Here is a 26,541-nt window from a genome sequence, read left to right as displayed (position 1 = left end):
ATTCAATATAAGCATTCATATAAAGTTCTGATGAGAAAAATTTGAATAAATAAATATTTAAATTATATTAAAGACACTCTCCTGTAATATTAATATCTTACAATGGTTTAACCTAGAGATATTTGGAAATGAGCAGATTTTCTAGGGACCCCCCAAATGCAAATAAATGCCAGGTTATGCATATCCTCACAGTCATTGTGGAATAATTTGTAGGGATTCTGACTGTGGAAATATGCAGAGAAGCATTCCTCTGGTGAGAAAACTCCCAAGGGTAACAGTACTTTGTTTCCCTGCCTTAGAATTCCCTGCAATTTTCCCTAGGAACTAGTCAAGTAATTAAATACATGTGCAATGTCAAGCTGCTATGGCAGTGCCATGCTTGAAAAGGTTCTGCACTAGAATGTTATCAGCCTCAAACATAATCTCTGGCACACAACTTCTTGGAATAAAGAAACTCTGTTTTTTACAAGCACAATGTTTCACTGAGCCTAAACCTGTCCACAAAACAGTAAGTTTATAAAATGGACTTTCTTGAGAGCTACACAAAACTCCTAACACTGCACTTTGCAACTTAGTATATAACTGAGAAATAAGCTGCATAATGTTGCTAAGTTTGTAACTTGCCTAGTAATAAAATAAACAGTATGTACTAGTGATGCCAATGACCTAAATTAACCTGTTGATATAAATAAAGCTTGGCAGTTTGGCCTCTCTGTACTATGTCACATTTCCTGTCTCTTGTCTGTGTCTTCTTTTGATTTTCTTTTTTTTTAAAGAGAGACAGGGAGAGGGAGAGAGGGAGAGGGAGAGAAAGGGAGAGATGGAGAGAGGGAGAGAGGGAGAGAGGTAGAGAGGGAGAGAGGGGAGGAGAGGGAGAGGGAGAAGGAGAGGGAGAGGGAGAGGGAGAGAATTTTAATATTTTTTTTCCGGCAGACACAACATCTTTGTTGTATGTGGTGCTGAGGATCGAACCCAGGCTGCAGGAAATCATGCTACCACTTAAGCCACATCCCCAGCCCCTCTTCTTTTGATTTTCCTACAATATGTTAATTTAAATGTAGGGAGATCACTGAAGAACAAGAAGGAGCAAAGGAGCTTAAATAATTGATATGCATGGTAAATGGAGAGAATGAAATGCTCTTTAATGATTGCAACTGAAACAAACCTAGGCTTGAAAAAATATTTTCTGTCAGATTTTAGCTTATCAATTAACATTTTTAAATGTGAATTCCTCTTTAATTTTGGACCTTTTATCTGTAATCTTTGCTTCATTGATTTCTACCCAATTTGATATGTCTACTGTCACTTTTCTCTTCAAATCCCAAGGTTATTTCATTGGAGATCAAATGGTGACCAAAGATTACATAGAGACATCAATATTTTTTGATGTAATATGTCACGTTTTGTTATTTTCTTGTAAACTAAAGAAGTCTTTTTAATGTTACCCTTATTAGGAATAAAAAGAAAGAGAAAATATCCTATAAGAGTCTACAAAATTATTTTCTTAAACATTTTTTTCTAGACAAAAACTCTAAAATACTTTGAAACCATTTTCATTCTCTACATTGTGAGCACTACTTAGAAAAGATAAGTTAAACATAAAAAGAAAAAAAAATCTTTAATATTTCCTTTTCTACATAAACAAATTCCCAATCTTTGTACTAAAAACAAGAAACAAACTTTTTAATGCAGAATAAAATCTATCATAAGATACTGTATAAAGTTAGAAAAATAAATATTGGTTTTGAATTAAAAATTCTGAATGAAATTTAGGCTTACCAATAAAGAGTAGGTTTTTATAGATCTCTAACATCACATCTCCATATAAAGTCTGCTGAGAAGAGTCCAGGAATTTCCATTCCTCTTCAGAAAATTCAATGACCACATCCCTTAATGTCAATGGTTCCTGAAATAAAAATGAAGAAATACATAATACATAAATCATAAGATTAATGACATAGTATTTAATTTCATACAAATTTTAATGAGAGTTAAAAGAGGTGGGTTTCACAAATGGTAGTGATATCAACCATTCAATATGATACATTTTTTGTGGTGCCTGGGATTGATCCCAAGGTCTTTTGCATGAAAGGCAAGCACTCTACCAACTGAGCTATATCCTCAGCCTCAATAATTTAAGAATTAAAATTGGTGGATAATTTTGTTATAATAAAACCCAGGGAGCAGCACATGTAAAGAAAATCAATGAAGCAAAAAAAGTGGAAAAAAATCCAACAAAATTCCAAAGGATAAATAATAGTTGCAATTAGTTATTGAATATTCAAAAGAAGCACAATGAAACAAATCAATGATACTTGAAATATGCATAGCAAAATTGTAAGTAATAACTATACTCATATGACAGTGGTCACCTTAGTGTATAGAAGACATAAGAGATCACTAAAGACACACCAAAACTTTCAACAGTCCACATAATTATTTGAATGTTTATCACCAAAGTTGTCTATCTTCTCATTATTTAAATATAACATAAATCTATACTGTATTTAAAAGAATTACTTTTACAAAATCACAACTCACTTCTAATACAAAAGAATAAAATTTTTAACTATCAAACTATTACAAAACACTTAGGTACTTGGGTGAACTTGAATCACATGGCACAAAGTTATAACAAAATATAAAAATAAAAAAGCAAATTAAGTGAATAGACTGTTACTCTCTCAGTTCATAAGGAAACAGACATATCAGGTTTACCATTCCCAGATTTGTAAAACCACTCTCACTGTGAAACTCTATCCTCACTTGGCTCATTTCAAAGTAGAAAGTGAGAGAATAATAAGCAGTTAAAAAAAAAATTCTGAACGGTTCTTGTACCCTAAATGCCTCTCTGACAGCTTGGAAATACTCCTTTTACCAGGGTCTCAATTATCACTAGTGAACAAACACATACATGAAGTTAGTTTAACATTCTGATCTGTGATGTCTTTTTTCTGAAACAGCATGTTTTTTGTTTTTTTTGTTTTTTTTTTTTTAATTTAGAGATTTAATCCAGGGGCACTCTACCCCTGAAATGCATTTCAAGAAGTTTTGTTTTTTTTATTGTGATAAATGGGCTTACAATGTTGCTTAGGGTCTCTGAATTACTGAGTCTTGAATCATATTTACTTTCTTACTACCTTATCTTTCCACATCACTATAATTACAGGTTTGTGCCACCGTTCCTGACTCTGCAACTACTTTTGATACCAAATGTGTAAATTTGCTCAACAACCAATATTTCAACAACTAGTAGTCCAATAATTCAGTTCTGATACCATCTAGTACAGATCCCAAAAGTTTGGTGTTCGCTCCTATCAAATTTTACTAAATGAAGTGCCAGTTTCAAGCCCCAGAATAGAACGATATTCATATTTATAATCAATTTCCTATAAATTAGGGGACTCTACATTTACTCACTCAAGTAATTTATTCTGATAAAAAAATAACACAGTTATGTATACCAGCTTGAGATAAATTATATAAATATGGAAGTTGACAATTGAAACCTTGCATAGAATATAAAAAAAGTCAGAGAAAAATGGGACACTATATAGGCCATTTTAAGAAATAAGTGGTTGAAGATATTACCTCCAATTTTTATGTAGTGCCATAGAAGAGCCCTTTCCCAATGTGATTTAAAAGATCCTAACTATTTTAAATATGCTGATTCAGATACTCATTCTGAATATTCTCATTGTTTTACATAAAATAATATTTAATTGAACACTTTTACATTCAGTGGTAAGAACAAAATATTTGTTTAAAAAAAAACAGGTTGGTATTCTTTAGATAATTTCCTTTATATGAAAACCTTAGAATACTGAGCCATCTCATGGCAGCCCAAACCAACATACACAGAATTTTCTTAAAACTCCTAAGTATTCATTGGCTTCAGGGAAAAGGATACTTCATTTGGAATTTTGATTTTTTTTTGGTACAGGGGTGTTCTACAACTAAGATATATTCTAGGCCTTTTATTTTTATTTTTTGAGATAGTCTCTCACTAAGTTTCTACACTAAGCTTCAGCTTTGATCTTTCTTCTTCAACCTCCAGGTTGTTGTGATTTCTGGCATGTTACAATATGCCCAGAAAAATATGAATGCTCTAACTTTCTTTGGTCCATTTTCATTTCACCTTATTTATTTGCTATTTCTTCTAAAAAGAAAAACTTGACAGCCTAAGATTTTGGATGCATCCATATCTTATATTTGATGAATTTGAAGTATTGCAAAGTAGATTTAAAAAAACAAAAGCTACTTATTACCTATCTCTTAATTTTTTTCCAATCTGACATTCTAGAAATAGCTCCACAGCAAAGAAAATTATAGCCACAGATACAACTAAGATCTTACTTAACCTTCAATGATGTTCTTTTTCAGGCTCAAAAAATTACCTTAGTTTGAGTATAATTTTATTTGAAATTTGCCTGTATATTTTCTCTTTGGCAACTTTTCTTAATCTTTCAAATATTAGTGATAAATTGCATTTTATAGGTAATAAAAATATTAGACTAAGTGAGACATGCTAAATCCACCATCCTATTTATTTAAATATTTAGTTACCACCCCAAACTTGAGGTATTACATTATGTCTTCCAATTAGCATATACTGAGTTTTTCCTTGAAGACGTGTGCACAAAAACACTAGGATGTTGTTTTTTCTAAATTCTTGCTACAGCTTATTCTCATTTCAAATTCTGGCCCCTTATACTCAATCTTCCCTGCATGAGAAAGAAAAAGGAGGATAAAAATCAAATTTCCCTTTCTTTTCAGTTACAGAATCAATAAATCTGAGCAGTAATGTGTTTCTGGGGAGCTGAACCTAACATTTGGGGAAAATAATATTAATATTCCAATATCTGAAGTATTTAGATGAAACCTATAAAGGATATTCCTGTAATCTCTAGAGTATCTAGAGTATCCAGCTAGTCCAACAAGGTGTTCCATTCTCTGACCAAAAGCTGCTCTGTAGGAAGAGAGGATTACACACAGGTTAGCATTCTCTAGGAAATTCAACAAACATGGACCCTGATGAGACCTTGAGTCAGCTTCATGTAATTTTTACCCCAGAGCAACTCAAAGACAAGGCAGATACTGAAGAGACATCATATTCTAAACTTTCTTAAGGGAGACCTAAACTTGCTGTCTATGCTTACGAAAGACAAATAAACAAAAGTTTAAAGATTTTTTTTTATTTTAATATCAAGGATTAAATTCAGCAGTGCCTACACACTGAGAAACATTCACCTCTCCTTTATATTTTTTATTCTCAATATATTAATTCTCTCACTTCAGCCTATTAAAATGCTGAGATTATGAACTTGCATCTTCACACCTGACATTAGGTACAAATACTTTTTAAAGAGTTTCAAGTTATAACCACACGTTCCTCTCATGTAAAAGTACAACCACACAAATGCACACACACACACACACTCACTTTTTAAAATTCCATACAAAGCTAAGAGAAAAGATGAATTAAAACTCTGTGTAATTTGAAATGTTCCAGGGAACAATACTTCATAATATACAGCAGAGAAAATATGGCATTTAGGAAAATCATGCTTGCCTACATTGGAAGATGCATTTAAAAAAGTGGGTGCCCCCTGATAAAAAAAGAGAAAATGAAAACTCCTTGGACCACAACTCCTCTCAAATATGAATTATTTATATGAGTCAAAATTCTCATGTCCTGATCCTGTATTTAACAACCACTCTGAAGGGGTGTAGGTAAGAAAGTACAGAGCTGGTTTCAGGCCAGACAGAGGTCACCATACAGAGGACAAAAAGTAGAATCCTGACTGTCAACCCCATGGGACAGACATGGCAGTATATTGAGCTCTATCAAATTTAGACTAGGGTTAAAATATTACAAAGGTGACCTCAGGAAAGTGCAGTTCTCACAATTAGTTTTGAATACTTTTACTCAGCCCATTTGTTTTTATTTTATAATGCCCAGCCCTGAAGACTTCTTATTTTTAAATACTCTAGACCCTGAAAGTCAGAAGGAAAGGGTCCATTACAGAGCCATTCATGCATCCAAAAACCTGGAGGTGTATCAAGAGATTTGCCTGAGACAGAGATAAATTGTTTCCCAGATTTTGAAGCCTTACCTCTATTCTTTGTTTTTCCCTCTGATTCAATAATTATCACCTCAATAATTTTTATTTTATAATTTTTACCTGAATAGAAAAAAATACCATGCTTGGACCCCTATGCCTCTGAGTGCAAGGTGAATAATTTCAATTCAGGCTGTAGGACCCAAAAATAACAAAATGTTAATTATACTCCTTCTCAGACAGAGCTTTCTACGTGCAAGAATACCTGGCCATAAAAGGGGACATAAGTATTTAATGTTGAATATAATTTTATATCAATTATCAATGACAGTAATACCAATGACTGATTCACAAATGCAAATAATAGAGCGAGAATTACTTTACATTTTTGGATTTCATAACCTTCATACTCTGGCTAAATAAGGCTTTTTGTTTGTTTGTTTTTGTTCCAGAGACAGACCCCAGGGATGCATTACTGAGGAACATCTCCAGTTGTTTTCAAAATTTATTTATTTATTTATTTTTTTGCCAGAATCTCACTAAGTGTTTGAGGCTGTCCTTAAGCTTATGATTAACTTTCTTTAGTATCCTGATGCACCAGCATTACAGGTATTCAACAACATGCCCAGCTCATGTTCAGAAATTTTGAAGCAACTAGATTTTATAAAAAGTAGACAATCTTCTACAGGATCATAGTTGGAAGAAATAAAATGATAAATATACGTGTAACTGAACTTTTAGGGTTTGTAAGGAAAACAAAAAAAATAAATAATTATAAGAATGTATAAATAAATTCCTATAAATTCTTAGAACCTATAGGTTATTACAAATAATTGGTACTTTATAATAATTTAAGTTATAAAATAATTAAACATTACATTATATAATAAAATCATGATTATAATTTCCAAGTAATTTTTTTATATTTTAACCCAAATATTCATAATTTTATCATTCCAATATAGAAACAATGAAAATTGTTTGCTAACTTCATGTATTTTTCATTAATTTTTTCAAATCTCACACTTCTTTCCACTTCTAATACTTCTCAATGAAGATCAACTACATTCCAAGAACTCATTAGCCACATGTGTCAAATGGCTGTCACATCACAAGTGTGTATCTGATATGCTGTGATTCCCTGGACTGCAGATAATTGAATGACTAAAACCCTTTTTTCTTATCAGAGGTGAGGAAATGTGTCTTCTTTAACAATATTTCTCCTTTAAACCAAATGAGAAAGAAATGGTATTTTTAGACCCAGGAGTGTGCTATAAGGTGAGAGTTGCCTGAGGCAGGCCATTCTTCCAAACTGAAAACTGTTAAGGTCAGTAGCCTTTTCATATATTAGACAGAAAACAAAGGATGATAAAAATCCAGGGAAAAGTATTCTCATGTCTTGATATCTGTCAAAACCTTGAAACTGAAATTTAGTTGTGAACAAAAAAATCAATTTTTTTTTGTTTGTTTTCTCATTGGACCTTCATCCTAGTAATCCAGCTATGGTTGTCTGGTTTATATTTGTTGCAGAATATGCTGTGAGTTAATGTACTAATAACATTTTCATGTCTACATGAATTTTGGCATTACTCAATATAATTTTATAGGACTTTCAACATTAAATCAACAAAAATAAATTCAGTGCTTCTTCCAAGCCTAAATCTATGCAGTTAACTTGAAATTAGCATGTGTAAATTCTGGCTTTCTGTTTCTATTAAATGTATTTAAGCTATTAAGTATTACAAAGCTGTTAAGTATCACAAACTACCAGCCAACTAATTCATGATTCAAATGAGCAGTTAATGAGCAAGCCAAATTTGGACTGGGTTTATCTGGGCTATTCTGATTTCAGCAGATACTTTACAAGTGTAAGCTCAGCTACTTGACATGGTTACCCTGTTTCTGGAAGAGAGATGGCTGTCCACTCTGGTCTTTTCATTCTCATCCACATAACCTCTTCTCCTTCATAAGCTTAATATGAGCTTCTTCTTCTTAAGATGATGAAGTTTACAAAGACAAAAACAGGAAGAATTCAAGACACTTTAGATCTAAGCACAATACCAGTACATTTGCATATTCTCTCTCTTCTACTTGGTGTAATATAATAGCTATTTTTAAATTCACATATTGGCAAAGAGATACTGCCTCTTCATAAGGACAGTTATAAAAGAATACTGACAATTGCTGGGATACAGGAAAGGATATGGAACTGGAGATATTTTTGCATTTTATGCTTTTTTCTTTTTTTTCAGAGAATAAGTTTTATGTTTATTCTAAATTAATAAAACTTTACAATGCCACAGGTACTAAAAGGTTATTCAAGTTTTAAACTTAGAATCACAACAGCCTGCCTCAAGAATTCAGATTTTCCCCAGGTCACAATAATCATGAAACTTTTCTAGGGCTCTTGATATAGTTCAATTGAATGCAAAAGACCCTGGGTGTAATTCCCAGCACAAAAAAAAATCATAAAAAATTGTTCTAAGAATTAAGAAACTGAAGAATTACACCTATGTTATAGAAGCACAATTTTTTAAGCCTCATATCCTTTACTATTTTTTCCTATTCAAACACTTTTTAGAACATTCAAGTTTGTGTGCATGTGGGTGTGTATGTGTGTGTGTGTGTGTGTGTGTGGGTGTGTGTGTGTGTGTGTGTTTAGTAGGAAATAATTTGGGTAAATCTATTTGGACTATGTTTTGAAATTAAAGCTAAATGATTCATTTTTACTTTTCATCATGAAATAATAGTAAAAATGTGCATAACACATAATGTATCTTCAACTTAGTTTATTCTTTTTTTGGTGTTCATAGTCTACTTATAATTTTTAACCTAGAATAACCCTAGATATTATTTTTAATTAAAGAGTTTCTTACCATGAAAGCAAGAGAACAAGATAGGTATACTGAAAAAAATATTTCCTCCACAACTAGTTTGACTAAACAACTGAAGACATATATATATAAAATTCTTTGATTTTTTTTCAACATGGCAAATCTATTCTCTATATACCCCCACATGCAAGGCTGAAGTGGGCAACTCTACACAACACACAAGAAAACCACACAGAGCTAATGTGATTTCAACTATAAACCAATGGTTCCTAGTTCTGGCTAAAATGTACAGTCACCTAAAGGGCTCCTTAATTTCCAAAAATAAAAATAAATAAATATTGCATTAAAACAATGTAATCCATATCCCTGGAGAGAAACCCAGGCATGTGTGTCTTTGAAAGATATGAAATAAATTATCATGTGTAGTAAAAACAAAAAACTACTACTTTAAATTAACATCTTTTGATGAATGAGTTGCAAAGACATATAAGATATGTGCTCATTACTTTGGCCACCCAATTTCTCAGTATTTTTTGTTTTTGTGTTTTTTTTTTTTAAGCTATGAAATATACTTGTGATAATCAACTAACAAATAAAAAATCTTATTTTTAAATCAAAGTTCTGGAGATTATGGTTGATAAATGCTTGGTGTTATTCCTTTATGTTTGAGGTGAGTGAGCACATTATGACAGAAGCCCATGGCAAACAGAAGCACCAGGTATCAACAATTCTTTTCAAGTACATACTGTACAATGAACTAAACAATTTCAAATATGATTTATTTTTGCAAAGTTTCCACTAAATAAAACACCCTTGAAAATAAACCGTAAATATATGGACTATTATTGGGCAATTATTCAAACCAGAGTGCCTATATTATATTATTGATATCCTTTGCATACACGGATCATTGATATTCATTTTGCCAATTCAACTCAGTTAAAAATTACTGGAAATACACCAGGCACAGTTTTAAGTGCCTTGATTATGAACCACATCATTTTATCAAATAATTTAATTGGAGAAAATTATTTTAAAAATGTGTTAAGCCATGTGTTGTGCTGCATGCCAATAATCCTAGCAATAAATGTAACTTATGCTTTTGGATTGCAAGTTCAATGACAGAATTCATAACATAGTATGGTGTCATTTCAAAGGAAAAAAAGTATATTCACAAAGTGAATATTTTACCAGTGAATGAATGAATATATATATATATATATATATATATATATATATATATATATATATATATATATATCTCCACTGGTGTGTGTGTGTGTGTGTGTGTGTGTGTGTGTGTGTGTGTGTGTGTGTGTTTGGTGATACTTACTTCCACCCTGTGTACTGTGGAAAAAAAGTGAATAAAAAATAATGTTTACCAAATGGTTGCTGAATTAAATAAATAAATAAAGTTACGTCCAAGTGTTAGAACATGAATAAATGCTTGAGAATGATAAAATATTAAATAGAAAGAAAACCAATTTGAGATTTATACCAAATCATAAATTGTTACTAGTATTCTGAGAAACATAATTATTTCAGAAACATAACTTTTAAAATTTTCATTAAAGTATGATGCACATATAAAACCACATAAAGCATTTATGAAAAGATTCAGAAGTTACTCAAAAGTAAACACATTTTGTATCAGCCTTGCTCAGTAAAGTCTAAATAAGTTTTTTCATCTACTATCCCAAAGAGAAAAAAGGTTCTTAATAACTAGCATGGGAATGTCTTATTACATAAATGTAAAATGCATCTTAAAAAAGTAAATATTTTACCAGTTACCCAGATTTAATACCTGTGTATTGTATGCCATTTTTATTTTTTTATGCTTCTACCCATTTCACAACATAGGCCAGCCATCCTCCTTGTATATTTATTTTTCAGTGAGGTCATATGTACAAATCTTGAATGTCATAGAAATACATTATACAGTTTTAACAAATTAGAATGTTAAAAACCTTCACTGCTTTTAAGCACAAAGTATTTACATCATTGCTCCCCCCCCAAAAAAAATTTCTTTTACATGCAACTTTGTTTTCCCCAGAATGATGTTACTGTAATGTATTATAAAAACTATAATTTTATTTTGCCTGTCATAATGCAATATAATTTAAATACAGCTGCTGTAAGAGTCAATAATCATGTGTGCATTAGTAAAGTGTTCCTTTTTATTGGTGACTGCTTTTGTATTTTATAGATGCACTACAAATTGTTCATTTCAACATTCAAGAATATTTGAGTTATTTCTTATTTTGGACAATTAGGATGAGTGGGGCCATCAATAATTTTAAACAAATAATTATTCCACTCAGCTTATTCTTTCCTAGTATTTCAATGACACTATATTTTATTTTTACTGGTTGCTAAGAAAATTATAACTCCCATCTTATCATTTCAATTTACTTAGAGCCAATATTATATGAGTTTACTAAATACAAAATAAAAACCTTACCACAGACTATTTATTTTCTCGTACACTTTGTGCAAGTACTATAAATGTTTATGTACACATTATACATCCCAAAATACATTGCATAATTTTTGTACAAAATAACCATAGGTTATTAAAAACAAAGAGAAACAAGTGTCAATCTTAATGTTGCTAATATATGTTAGCCATGGTGGTACACACCTATACTTCCAGTGACTTGGGTGGATGATGCAGTACGATCATAAGGACAAATAGTGCCTCTGCTACTTAGCAAGGCTCTAAGTCACTCAGCAAAACACTGTCTCTAATAAAAATATAAAAAGGGCATGGGAGCACAGGATTCGTCTCAGTGCTTAAGTGTACCTAGGTTCAATCAATGGTACCAAAAAAAAAAAAAAGAGAAGATTTCTAATATATTACAAAATTTAGGCAGTGTGGTAAAACTTTGACAATAATGCACCACATACAGAATTTAATAGATAATACTGAGAAATTATAAAATGTTATTAGTGACATTTTGGCTGCAATATTAATAGGTATGTAGTTTTTGGTAAATTTTCTTTGCTATGTGCACATATTTCTAAGTATAGATTTTTAATATCACTATTTATAGGTTGAGATACCATTTAAACAACAGAACTTTTATAATGATTGTTTTATGTTTTACAAGATACTTTTTCTCAGCATTTTAAAGTTTTCAGGAAAGTAAATTCATAAACGATTTCAAAGTCACTAAACACTACCCAATAATGAGTATAGAGATTCTTTAATACCCCTGGTAAAAACTCTAACACACATTAGAGATGAAAAACACTTCTATGTGACCATTCTGAATTTAAGTCTTCACTCTCAAATTTTTATGTACACAATGACAGCACACTTTAGATAACATTCAGCGAGAAATCTACCAAATTAGTCAGAAGCCCAAGTGCATATGTTTTGTTGACTTTTCCATTTTGTCTAATTTTTTTTTTCTATTTTTACACAGTTCATTTATGGTGACCTTGAAAATATCTACTTTTTTAGCTCTGTTGTAACTCATTTTGGGAAAAAACAAAATTAAATAGCAAGAGACACAAGTAAGCTACTTGGTATATACCTTACTTTTACCATATTAAAAACGTTGGTTCGAATCTCAAAAATCTACAATTCAGAAACAAAACAAAACAAACAAACAAACAAAAAAAAAAACAAGACCACCAAAGAGAAACAAATACATCCACTCAGTGAAAGAAGTGAAAGAAACATGAACCTGTAAATTTTCTGTTCTCAATTAAGTAGATGAGAGAAGCAATAAAGAATTCCTCCAATTTTTAAAAATAAAAACATTTTCAGAAAGTTTGTCACAATCAGCCCTACACTTTTGAAAACTGCAAAAATAAAATATATTAAAAAGTATTTTTGAACAAAATATTTTATAAAGAATAAGTAATGAGAAGTTATATAAAAGATAGAGTAACATCTGCAGTAAACAGCAGCTAAGATTTTAAATAAATAAATAAATGAAATACTGAAGAATTTGCCTTACCAAGCTCATTCTGTTTCTGAAAATATGCTAGGCAGCTTTCAATTAAACTTGCAAATATATATAAACAACCTGGAAAACCAGTATTTATATTTGATACCTACCACTTTAGGAGGATTCAGTTTGGTTACATTGTCAATTAAACTTGCAAAAAATTCCTAGATTCCTATTGCTACTAAAGGAAATAATCACAAATATAACAGCTTAAAATAATAGAAACTCATTCTTTTATAGTTATGGATGTTTTTATTATCAGGATAGAGGATTAATAACAAATTTTAGCAAAGACACACTCCTTCAGAAACTCTGGAAGAAAATCATTACTGCTTTTAATGGCTATTAGTATTTTTTCTGTGGTTACAAATGTTTCCCTTCTTATAGTACTAATACAGCCTTCAAAAGAATAAAGAGAGACTATACACACACACACACACACACACACACACACAGAGAGAGAGAGAGAGAGAGAGAGAGAGAGAGAGAGAGAGAGAGAGAGAGAGCAAGCGCAAGAGGGAATGGTGCTGTCATAACAAGTTACAACATTCAAGCCTCATAGAATCTGAGAATTATAGCAACGTAGATGTTAGATCCTCCATTGAGCTTATTTTTATTCTTGCACAGAGTATTTGACAGAATCACAAAAAATAAAATTTCATGCACAGTGGATGAAGGAAGAGAGGGGACATTTATCCATGAGAACATAGCAAGACAGGTTAATTATGCACAAAATTGACTATGATAGATTAAATTATGACATAATACATTGTCTCCAGATGCAGAGCAGAGGACAGAGCTGTGTACAGAGTGGAAGTCTTATTTTTTTCTTGAAACCCTGTAAACCCTTTCAATTACATGGAGCTTTGGATTATTCCAACTAATACTCTATTTATACTTTCTGCCTGTCCTTGGTCATCCTCTTACAATGAATGTGCATGGTACTTATTTGAATACTGTGAAAAGAGAAACTATATCAGTGACCTATATTACTCAATTTTTAAGACCCTTTCCTGTTTATTTTCATGGATTTATGTATGTGAAGGCCAATTTTTAATACTGTAGATGAGGAACACTCAGGTATCCAAGCTAAAATATAAAGTGAGAGAAAATACTTACAAAGTACATATGTAGCAAAAAGTTGATGACAGAATGAAAGTGGTTTATATTTGTGAGGAAAAGAAGGCATACCAAAAGAGTATGTTTCAGTCAAAATATTTCTAAATTCACTTAATTAAAGAGGAAATATTAAACCATTATGTAAATTTACAAAAAGGAGTATAAATCATGACTATTTAGACAAGTTTACAAAAAAAGCAAATTTACTATTGCATATCAATCAGTAAGGAGAACATGAAATAGAATGGCAAAAAAAAATGACTGAAATTACAAGCCTTGTGGAAAATTGATTTTATACTGCCTACATAGGTATACCTCAATGAGTCATCAGTTCTACTCTTGCACAATAAAATATTCTGAATTTTCCAACAGGTTACTGTCACTGCTGTTTTCATCATGAAAATACAGTGCTTCTGCCACCATCTTCCACTGACTAAATGAATGAATCTAAGGAGGATGAAGAAACTGCTAACTGTGTATTAGATGAGAAAAGAGTTTGATCCCATGGGGAAAAAGACAGGGAATATTTTGGCAGCCAGATACTTACCCCAGTGGCCTCATATTTGGACATTCCTAAAAACCATAATGCTGTAATCAATCAAGTATTCCACACACCTGGCTTCCTGCTCTTAGAGCTTTACCAGAAATGTCACTCTCATTTTCTTTCAAGACTTCGAATTTATCCCTCTCCAGGCACTGCTCATCCAACTTAAAACTGCTGGTCCTCTACTTCTGAACCTGTTCTGCCTGAGCTCCCTCAGATTGTCTTCAGTAACTCATACCTAATCTTTTTTTTTTCTTTTTCTTCAAACCATCCCACCAATCCTTAAACTCAGGTAACCTCTCATAATTGAACACTTAATGCTCCATCCCTGACATTTTGAGCTACCCCTCTTTTTTATGACTCCTGAATCACCCTCATATTTGCTCCACCAAAAAAGCTTCAGGCATAATTGGTGTAAGATTTTGTTTCCTACACAAATAGATACATATTTTACTCATTTCTTGTACAATTAATAAAATAAATAAATGGTCCCACTTGTTTTTTGTTTGTTTGTTTGTTTGTTTAAAGAATAATACTTTAAGATAACTAGTTGAAACAAAAAAGTTGAAGTTACCACTAGGGTGACTGGAGTGTATAGTGAAAGCAAGAGGACATGAAGCTGTTCTCTGTAGCATCATTAATGTTCTATTTCTTAATAGAAATAGTAGTCATATAGTATGTTCCTCTTGTAATAATTCATTAATCGGTAGAGTGTGATGCTGATCAAGTATTTGCATTTTTAAATATAATCAAATTAATTTCATAAAAGTTGGTGGGGAAGAGCATAAGGGAGACTAAAAAATTAGGCTACTAGAAATTACACTATTAAATGACTAATTCAAAATTAAAGTAAGAATTCATTAACTAAATATCAGTCTCAATATTTTGAGAAAGGGAATTTTTATAGGTAGAGAGTATAGGGAAAATACTAACAAAGGAGTAATACTTGAACATATTAACAGTGAATATAGCATAGAAATTATCAGTAATTCCAAATGTTGCATTGAGAACACAAGTAAAATTAAAAGAGCTCTGGTAAATTTTATAAGTAAAATTTTTATATTATTTATATATTATATACTTGTAAAATGTATGGTATGTATAATGATGCCTCATTTAATTATGTGGATACATTATAGGAAACACACCATAAGGGGATTCTGTTATTTTACTAATGATGCAGGGTACTAACATAATTCTACATGCTATATACCACTACACAACTAGGTTATAATTTAGCCATTAGAGTACATAAATTCCATCATTAATGAAAACATTGTGCTACATATGACTATTGGATTTAACATTATAGCAATCAATATAGATATCATGATGAGGTGAGTTATTAGCCCTGTGGAACTAAAGACAGAATACTTAAGAAGACTCTGGCCACTTAGACAATGATATAACACAGAAACAGAACTACCATGAAGGAGAAAAAAAAAAGAATAAACTTTCCAAAAAATCTGCTTAAACAATGGAGTATCTACATAACAAAAGATGCCATTGTATCATTTCCTGTTATTACTTAATAAATCATTCACTGGTAAAATACACCTTAATATAAAAGAAAAATATAAAATATGCCAAAGTTTTTACAAGAAAGAAATTTATACAGTGTACTTAATGGTTGGTGACGGTAATACCAGCTACTTGGAAGAAAAAAAAAGAAATATTGCAAAATTAAGATCAGCTTAATCATCTTAGTGAGATCCTTACTCAAAATAAACTTTAGAAATGGCTGTGAATGTGTCTGAGTAGTATGACACACCTTTTTTTAATCATGAAGAATGAAAATAATAATAACATTAAGAGACAGAAATATGGTTGTTTATTTTCAAAGTTAAATGATACCTTCATTTATTTATTTATTTTTGAGAGAGAGAGAGAGAGAGAGAGAGAGAGAGAGAGAGAGAATTTTTTAATATTTATTTTTCAGTTTTCAGAGGACACAACATCTTTATTTTATTTTTTTGATGTGGTGCTGAGGATCAAACCCAGCACCCCACAGATGCCAGGTGAGTGCACTATGGCTTGAGCCACATCCCCATCCCCTAAATGATATTTTTATAACAAACCAGGAAAATACTTAAATGAAAATCATATTTATAATATGATACCATTAAAGGGTACAAACTGAAGTAACAAATTGGGGAAAAAACTAATTGCCTCACATATAAAAAAGGAGTAACAGAAGCTAGGACAAGAGTATCCCAAGCCATAGCAACACATCCAAGCCCATAAGCAAATTAGAGACCCTTTCTAAAACTTAAAAAAATAAAATAAAAATATTAGGGGATGTTGCACAGTAGTTAAGAATCCCTGATTTTAAAACTGGGCACTAAAATAGTAAATAAAAACACAGAGACTCCAAAATAGAGAAAGTAAGAGCTATGATTGGTGGCAGATTTTTATATTCCCAGCAGCTCAGGATACAAAGGAAAGAGAATTGTGAGTCCAAACACAGTCTCAGAAGTTTAGTAAGGGCCTAAGCAATCAAGTGAGACCATGTATCAAAAGAAAATATTTTTAAAATATTTTTAAGTGCCTCTGAATTCAATTCTCCGTGCCAATAAAAGGAAGGGAAAAGACTTCAATAGCCACCTTTTAAAAGGAAACATAGTGTTCAATAAATATAAAATAGCTCAATAGCTTTAGAAATTTGAAAATGACAATTAAAATCATATCTGTGGCACAAAAATTAAATAGTATATATAAAAACATGGAGCAAGAAAATTTTCAGAACTAAAGAGAGAGTAAAAATTGTTATTTCTTTTAAGAAATGGCTATTGAAATACATGTCTATTCCACAGCAGAAGCACATGCTTATTAAAATTACTGCATATCTGAACCATGACAACATATAAGGATATAGCTGTATTGGCCCAAACAGCTGAAATCCAGGACATGGAGAAAAAGCAATGTACACTGAGAAAGATTTAACAAGAATAAGGTTAGAAAGGCAAAGGGAATACAGTGAGAAAAATGATTTTCAAAACCCATTTTCATCATAACATATCCAGTTTGACAAATATGTGAGTCATCACATAATTTTATGTCGTACATGTGTTATTTTGCATTCATGCGTGTATAAAAATATGTAGTTTGAGAAAATAAAAATATACAAAAGAAGATAAAAGACTTTATCATACACATCATTGTGTACATGATAAAACTTATCATTACCAAGATGTAAAATTTCCTCTAAATCTACAATATCACTTAATTAAAATATTAGCATATTTTACTTTTAATGAGAGAAGCGACCAGAGAAAAAATTCTAAAATTCATCTGGAATGTTATATGTTACATATGAAACCAGCAACCCCCAAATTCTGAATTTAAAGAAGAACTTATTTTAAAATAATAAAAAACAAAATCCATAGATGAATGTATATGTATGTAAAACTTTATGTATACTTAATAGAAATTGAAAGGTCAACATAAATCTAAACACCTCAAGAACAACATCACATGTGAATGGTTGACATGGCCAATCTGAAGAAAGATCGACTTGGGAGAAGAATTCACTGGAATAGTTTGTGTACAATCTGCAAAACACAGGATTACAATAATAGCCCAATAATAAAAGGCATACATTAAGTGAGGGCAATGTTGGGAATATAAATAAGTAGTAGCTCCTGACTCACTTTCCATTAATGAGTACATTAAATGGAAATATTATATTTTATGTTCCTCTTAGGCAAAGTAAAAAATGAGTTGAAAGATTTATATAAACTCTACAACTTGGAAAATGTCTACACTTTGATGATTTAAAAAAGCTAGGGTAGGCTGGGATTTTAGTCCAGGCTTAGGCAATGTGCTATGTAAAAGGAACAGAATTACCAACAGCTAGTGAAACCCCAAGAAGAGGAAGATTGGGACCATATATATAACACCCTACCTCTAAACTGTTTTCTGTGCTTTAGATCTTAATTTTGCTTGTGCTGAAGAAGGATGCTCACATTAAAACTACTAAGAATACAGAAAAAAAAATGATAGTTCTTGCAAGGGCATCCATGGGCTTAAGACCCTGGGATTGGGACAGAGAAGTTAAATCACAAATAACTTGGTTTATGCATTTATGGGTGTTCAGCACACAAAGAGCTCCAGTCTTCAGCTTGCCCCTCTAAAAATTCCATGACAGCCAATTTTTCCCAGCAGAAAAAATTTTTTGTACTGACTGATGTATCTCAACATCTTCCATTCAATGGAAGAAACTAGTTTCCTCACATATAAGAAAACACTCTAGAGAAAGAAAAGTAGGAGGCTTAGGCAGAGGACCCCAAATAAAAAGCCATTCCATATGTTCAAGTTCTGGGAATAAAGCTTACTGATCATATGCAAATCTCCCCTAGATCACAAAATATTTTTTTATTATTGATTTGCAAGCATCTAAATGGGCTTCTAAAATCCCAAGCAGTAGTTCAGATAAGGTGTTTAAAGCACATATATTTGTTAATTCCCAGAAAAGGTTTCCACACACTCTCTCTGTGGATACTTGACAAATTGGACTCCACAATCTTCCCTGACATATTTGATAAACAAGTCAAATAATGGACACTTGTATACTGAACACAGGTGGTAGAGTAGCTTTCGTCACCAGCCAGAGTTGCACATGCCTGTAATCCCTGCAGCTTGGAAAGTTGAGGCAGGAGGGCCTCAAGTTCAATGCCCAGACTCAGAAAAAATGAGGCACTAAGCAACTCAGTTAAATTCTGTCTCTAAATAAAATACAAAATAGGGTTGGGGATGTGACTCTGAGTTAAATCCCGAGTTCCTACCCCCCAAAAAGAAGAATAGTTTTGTCAATAATCTAATACCAAACAAAGAGACAAGAAACTATGGATATGGAAAAAAAGAAAACCCTTGCACTCTGTTGGTGAAAATGTAAGTTTAAAAAAGTCATTTGTGAAAATAATGTAAACTTGAATTATTTAAAACAGAAATAACCTATAACATGGTTAAATTAATTCTGGATATAAATTCAAGGAGTTAAAATGAGTAAGTAAAAGAAATGACTGCATGCCCATTATCATGTAGCAGTATTACCAATAGTCAAAGAAAAAAAAAGACTTAAGCGAAGGTTGTTTCAGGAGATTTATTTCAGGTGCAGGGCATCCAACTACTCTCCAGATAATTTCCACACAATATTTCAGAGTGCTTCTCCCTTTACAGTGTATAGATACAGTCTCAATACACTGCACAGTAACTATTGCCTGGCTTTCAGGATGACTTGCATTTTCCCAATAGATTTTTTTATTATCTAGGTGGAAGCAGAACCTCAGTCTCCTGATCACTGTGAAAAAAGCCTAGAAATTAATCTGAAAGAATGACAAGCTCCAGAAATTAAAACTCGATCAGATAGTGTAAGTCATAGCTTTTGTACTTATCATATGTTGGATTAAACAATTATCATCCAAGAGCACCCGATTGGAAACTGCTGCTCTCCTAGTCTGAATCCACTGAGCCTACTATCTAATAACAGTAGATGGCATCAACTCCAGGAATGAAGGAAGCCAGAATGAGTCAAGAAATGAATGTTCTTGTGTGCATTTACTTCATTTTTTAAAGGTGATTATAATTGTGTACAGACAGCAGCTTTTTTTAAAAGGAGAGTTTATCCAAAAGTTATGGAATCTATCCTGGCAATAGGATATTTACATTAAGCCTTTTATATAGGATAATATCAATGTATGAATTAAATGCATAGATACTGTTAATTACTGAAAACTATATAATGAGCAATAATTTTTTTTTTTAAATTAAAGTCTCTTGATCTAAGACAGTTAGAGCTCTGAACTGGGAAGCACTCCCCTAATCTCCAACTACAAATAATATGTTAGGCACAGGTGTAGATTTAACTATTTTAGTATATAAAATAAAATAGACATAGTTGAAATTTATTTTAATTACAAAACTGAATATATCTAGAGTATTCTTATTATGAGACAAATATAAAATTACTAATAAAGAATATATATGTATTTAGAACTCCATCCTCACAACTCCCTCAATTTTAATGCTCTAGCACAAATTAATTCATAATGATCACATTCCATTTTGAGAATATGGCTTCCCTGTCCTTGGGGAGTCAAAGGGTGTGGACCCCTGCATTCCATACAAGAGATATGAGAATACACTTTATAATAAATGCTTTTTCACAAAACCAAACATCAGTAGTGACACTGCCCTCAGAAAGAGAAGGAAGACCAAAAGACAAAGTATATAAGATAATGATTTCTTTTTCTATTTGATGCTGGACACAGATTCATTCTCATTTCAGATGTCAGATAGCAAAACAGAGAGTTCCAAGAGTTGGATGTCTCATTTTGGTATATCTTTTCACAGCCTTGACTCTAAAACTTAAATATATTAAAGACAAATACCTTATTTTGTAACTTAGCCTTTGACCTAATGCCTACCTAGGCTGATATTTTTTCCTCAGTTTGTATGAGGTATTGTGACAGTTTTTGCATCAATCTGATGTATACATGTCTGCATAAGCTAAAAGCACCTCAATAATGGTCCAGACTTTACTTAGGGGAAATAGAAAACACTACCAATAGGCAACTGCTGTTTTCCACAGAATTTTCTCCAAGTATGTGACAGAATCTTGGTTTCCAATTATAAATGGTGAATGATTTATAATTGACTCTAGAGCTTATTAGATTATGATTGGGCTGCTTTATTAATTCAAGCTGGGCTTATCTGGGTTTTTCTGGTAGAAAAAGTTAGCTGATGGCTGGTGAACTTCAGAGGGTTAGCTATCATCCTCAAAAGAAGCACCTTGATTCTCTGGTTTGATAATTCCTCCACTAATGTATTCTTGTTATTTTGGACACAATAGGATTTGAAAAGTAAAATCAAGATCTTCTGAGTGTAGGTACTATACTATTCACTTTCATCTTTACTGGTTCCTATGAGCCACAATAAATTTTTAAAAAGTGCAAATAACAGTGGTGCCTGAACTTAATACAAGTGTCTCAATACAAGTGTTAATACTGTGGCTGGAGAATTCTTAAAAACATTTAAACTGAGCCTCAGCAATATTGAGAAACTAAGAAACTCAGGGAGACCCTGTCTATAATAAAATACAAAAAAGGGCTGGTGATGTGGCTCAGTACCCAAGTGCCACTGACATCAATTCCTGGTACTCCACCCCCACTCCAATTAAAAAAAAGAAATAAATATTAGATAGACTTAGGAATTTAGATTCTGCATTTTAACAGGTGAAGATGAAAAACACAATACGTACTTTATAAAGGCAGAAAATAAGGAAGAAATGCTGATATCAAGCACTCTATATCATTCAACCCTATTTTATACATGAAGCTTATATAATGGTTTGAAGGAAAAAATGTGTTTGTATATCCATAGCTATTAAGCTTACCAGGTAGAATTCAGAATCAACTATGCATGACTCCAAACCCAAAGATTTTCACTAAACCACATACTACATGCAAATTTGCTAACTCTCTTAGGGTTCGGACAGAGACATACCAAAAAGAGCAGGATCTGTATCCATATTGTGTACATCACTAGTGGGGATAATATACTCAAGAGTGTACTTCTGAGCCTTCTAAAAAGAACTTGGAATAATTTTGAGTAATGACTGATGTCTCAATTAAAAAAAATCATTTATCAACAATATATTCTTAATTTCTTACCATGTGAGAAATATGAAAATGCTACAATGCATCCCACAGGCATGGCATTAAAATATTCTATGGAAATTTTAGAAAAAGAATACATCATCTGTGTCCCAAAATTGCTAAAAATGAAAATTTAAAAACCCATGAAAGAGTGTAGAAGAACACAGCACTTTTAAACAAGATACCACGGAATACACTAGAATCCCTGATGAGATTATTATCTGTGCCTTTCTATATGAGAACATAAAGCTACATGGAACTTGTGTCAATACAAAAGGATTTCAAATAGACATAATTGGGAAATGCATTCCATGATTATGATATATATGCATTGATGGAGCACTCTTTTAAATTTAATTGCAAAAATTATTTTAAATATAACAAGAGAAATCCATATATGAGTTAGAGTAAAAAAAATATAAATGAATAGAAACCCAAAAATAATTTAAATAAAAATCAATTCTAAGAGAAACCTGAGGTACGTAAACCCCCCTCTGTCACAAGAGTAATCCCTGGTATACAGATAAAAATTCAGTTCCAGCTATTAACTAAAGAGGCCACATTTATCCTAAAGTGTTCTGATTATTAACACTTCTGTGAGAATGATTTTCAATAATGAAAGTTAACAATATTTCATCTTTATAAAATACAAAAACTAACAAAACATGATGGCACATATCTAAAATCCCAGTGGCTCAAGAGGTAGAGGTAGAAAAATAATAAATTCAAAGTTAGCATCAGCAACTTAGTGAGGCTCTAAGCAACTTTGAGGGGTTCTGTCTCTAAATAAATATGAAAAGGTATGGAGATGTGCATTAGTGGTGAAGTGCCTCTGACTCAATCCAAGGTAAAAAAAAAAAGTGTTGTTTATTTTTTCTAAAAATGTTGTGCTTCATTTTTTTCTACTAGTTGTTCTTGTTAATGATACATAAAATTAAGTAAAAATGTTCTGTCATTACATATTATATCTTACTAACATTGACATATCCTATTACCTTAATCATTATAATTATTTGAATATTCAGGGAGTATATATACAAATAAGATTGAACAACACAACAATGGAAGAAAACTAGAAGTCTATAAGTAAACTCCATACCTCTGGTCAATTTAATTTTGACAATTGTGTCAGAAAAATTAAATGGAGAATAAGTAGTCTCTTCTTTAATGTAAATTGAAATAAATGCATGTTTATGATTTAAGTAATGTTATTAGATTTTACATGAAATTATGTACAATATTTAACAAAAATGTGTTTTAATTCTAGAATATAAGAATTAAAACTAAAAAATTAAGAAAAAAAACAATTACATATTTATAAATCAGATTCAGCTGTGGAGTCTTCATTATGCTTCCAAAGTAAAAATAAAAAATAAGAAATTGGACTTGAAAAAACTTCTGTACAAAAAATAACCTCACCATGAAAGTGAAGACATAATTATAAAGTTTTCCTTTTTGTTTGCTAAGAACTATCTTTTCCAAGTTTTTAGCCTTGGCTAGAGGGCAGTCATTCCTCCTTATTGAGAGGATGATTGAGCCCAGAGCCCAAATAATTACCTTTTAGACTCTCATACTCCAGTGCCAAAATGCACCCTTCATAATTACCCAACAATAAGAAACTAAACCATTGAAAAAAAATGTTATACATCCCAGAGACCCCCAAATTTTTAAGCTGTTAAGTCAATAAAAATTCCTAAAATCTAGATGACTTCATAGTACATAGTATATAGTACAGAGTACATAGAACTGCTACCACAGTTCTAATATGTCTTTGTTATACCTTTGAGTGAACAACTATGTGTTTATTTTTGACATTATTCTTTTGTTCCTTTTGCCTATCTAAAGCAACTGTTTTATATTATGTAAAAAAAAATTATAAATATTTGCAAAAATACTCTAAAACAAAAAACAATATGGAAAAGAAAAAAATGTAAATATGCAGAATATTGAAAATTCCATGCCTCTCTGATACAAAAGTAAAATTACATTGATGGTTTCTTGGTAAAATAAAGAAGTACTAGATGAAGAAGCATTTATTTCTGAAATATACCAAAAGTAACTGGAAATTATTGAGACTGTCATTCATATAGGAATATTTATAACTGAACTATTCATAAGAACCAATATGATAAATCAATTCAAGGTAAATAGATAAATGGAAACATGTAAATCCTCACAGTAGACTGTTACTCAGGAATATTATACTCGAGTTGCTAGAAATTGAACTCTGGGCCTCACACAGGCTAGGAAAGCACTCTACCTCTGAGTTATTATCCCAGCCATATTGAGCAAATATGATTCATGAGAGCACTAAATGTTACAATGACTGTGTACATGGAAACCTTTAGGTAATTGAAAGTAAACAGAGAAACTGTAATGTGATTTACAATTAATATTATATTTAATTTTTTGCACAAGTAAATTCATGAATCCAAAACACATATAAGTCATTACCTTGAGCTATGTGAAAAATACAAAAAGGAAAAACTTCTAGTGGGCACTACTTTCTTTTCATCTAAAATAGTTTCTGAAACTAAATTCTGGGGATGGTAAACATGTGAATATACTAAATGATAAAGAATTACACCCTGAAAATATTTATAAAGTTAATTTTAAGTTCACATGTGCTTTCTAGGAATGAAAAGATAAATAATTTATGGAATTCATAAAGCAGCCAAAATTAAAGCCTGTAAAATGGGGAAATAAAATTGTAACTTATTACTGTTAAAAAAAACCACTGAGTTTTCATTATGAGATCCACTTACATTTATGTGAATATACTGTGACTTTTAAAATTTTCATTTTTACTTTATAATTTGTAATAAGTATATAAGAAAACTATGTCTATACATTAACCACTATTGTAAAGTCGTCAGTTTTTAATATTCTTATATGAATTAATATTCATTTTTGTGAGTGTGTGTGTGCATGCACCAATGGAGATCAAACCCAAGATTTTGCACAAGCATGGCAGGTGTTTGACTGTTTTGCCACAACCCATGTAAAATATATATTTTTAATCTTGGTTGTCTCTGTCTCTGTCTGTCTGTCTCTCTCTCTCTCTCTCCCCCTTTCTTTCTTTCTTTGTCTCTCTCTTAGCCCGTCACTCTCTATCTTTCTCTCATTCTCTCTGTTTTGTATATTTGATCACAGATGGCACCCTGGGGTCATTTACCACTGAACTACATCCCTAGTCCTTTTGATTTTTTTGGCAGAGAGTTTTTCTAAGTGTATTAGGCTGGCCTCTAATTTATAATCCTCCTGCCTCAGCCCTCAGTCCTGGGATTACAGGCGTGTCTCGCTATATCTATTTTCACTTATTGAAAAGATATCTAATGCCAATTTTCAACTGTATTATATATATTTCTTATTGTAAAAGTAAACATTTATTATGTTCTAATTAACATTCTGCTAATACTCTGTTGATTGTTGTTGCTGTTTTATGAGAGAGTAAAAATTTCACATGATTAACTAGTATCTTCTAATACTTCACATATATGCTTTCTTGTATTGCCTATTTATTTTATGTTGAATATAAACTTGATCTCCCTGCTGATTAGTGTGCTCAGTCTCACACAATCCTCAGTTCTCTGGGCTCCTCAGCCTCCTCACTCATGCTTTTGCTCTAGTTCAGTGTTGGCAGTCTCTCTTATCTATGCTCTTGCATATGTCATGTGTCTTACTCTAACATAGCAAGGAACAAGTCTGCATTAAAACAAACAAAAATCATCCATAATTCATAGCCATGTTTTCAGACAGAAGAAACTATGCATAGGGACAGTCAGATTTATGAAAAAGGAGTCACAAGGCATTTACTAAAAGACAAAATGAAACCTGAGAAATAAGATCCTGAGCATAAAGTTTCCTGACATGTTATTTACACATGAGTTATATGAGTAATTCACAAAGATGCAAATTACAAAATTTATCATACATTGGTAAAACTGGCAATTTTGGAGGCTGAGGTCAGAGGATTACAAATACAAAGCAAACTAAGCAAGGTCATTCTATTTCCAATTGTCCTCTCTTAAAATCTAATAACTTTAGGGGGCAGTGGAACACTATTGTAATCACAGAAATGTTGAAGGTTGAGTCAGGAGGATTGCAAGTTGGAGTCCAACTTCAACAACTTAGTGAGATCCTATGCAACACAGAGAGACCATATCTTAAAATTGAAAATTCTCAGGCTGTGACTCATTGGTAAAGTGTCAATGGGGTCAATCACCAAAACCCTTAAAATGACTAATATCTGAAATATACTAAAAATTAATTATCTAATAGTTCTTTAAATTACAAAATTAGCACTTAGGTGAAACAAATATGGCCTAAAAGTTTTTTAGCCTCTACTTTAATTTGTATTTGAAGGAG

At 31.7% G+C, this 26,541-nt stretch overlaps 1 protein-coding gene across 1 annotated transcript in view; it reads right to left on the bottom strand.

Moving 5' to 3' along the window:
- Positions 1-26,541, bottom strand: part of LOC144373373 (uncharacterized) — a 66,722-nt gene that overhangs the window by 9,197 nt on the left and 30,984 nt on the right. The window contains 1 exon segment of the mRNA XM_078036467.1: positions 1,780-1,906. Within this exon segment, the coding sequence (XP_077892593.1) occupies positions 1,780-1,906 (127 nt within the window).

Source organism: Ictidomys tridecemlineatus, unplaced genomic scaffold (assembly GCF_052094955.1).
Source record: "Ictidomys tridecemlineatus isolate mIctTri1 unplaced genomic scaffold, mIctTri1.hap1 Scaffold_373, whole genome shotgun sequence".
Classification (NCBI taxonomy): domain Eukaryota; kingdom Metazoa; phylum Chordata; class Mammalia; order Rodentia; family Sciuridae; genus Ictidomys; species Ictidomys tridecemlineatus.
Note: the sequence above shows the minus strand (reverse complement) of the source record. Positions and strands in the feature narration are given on the sequence as shown.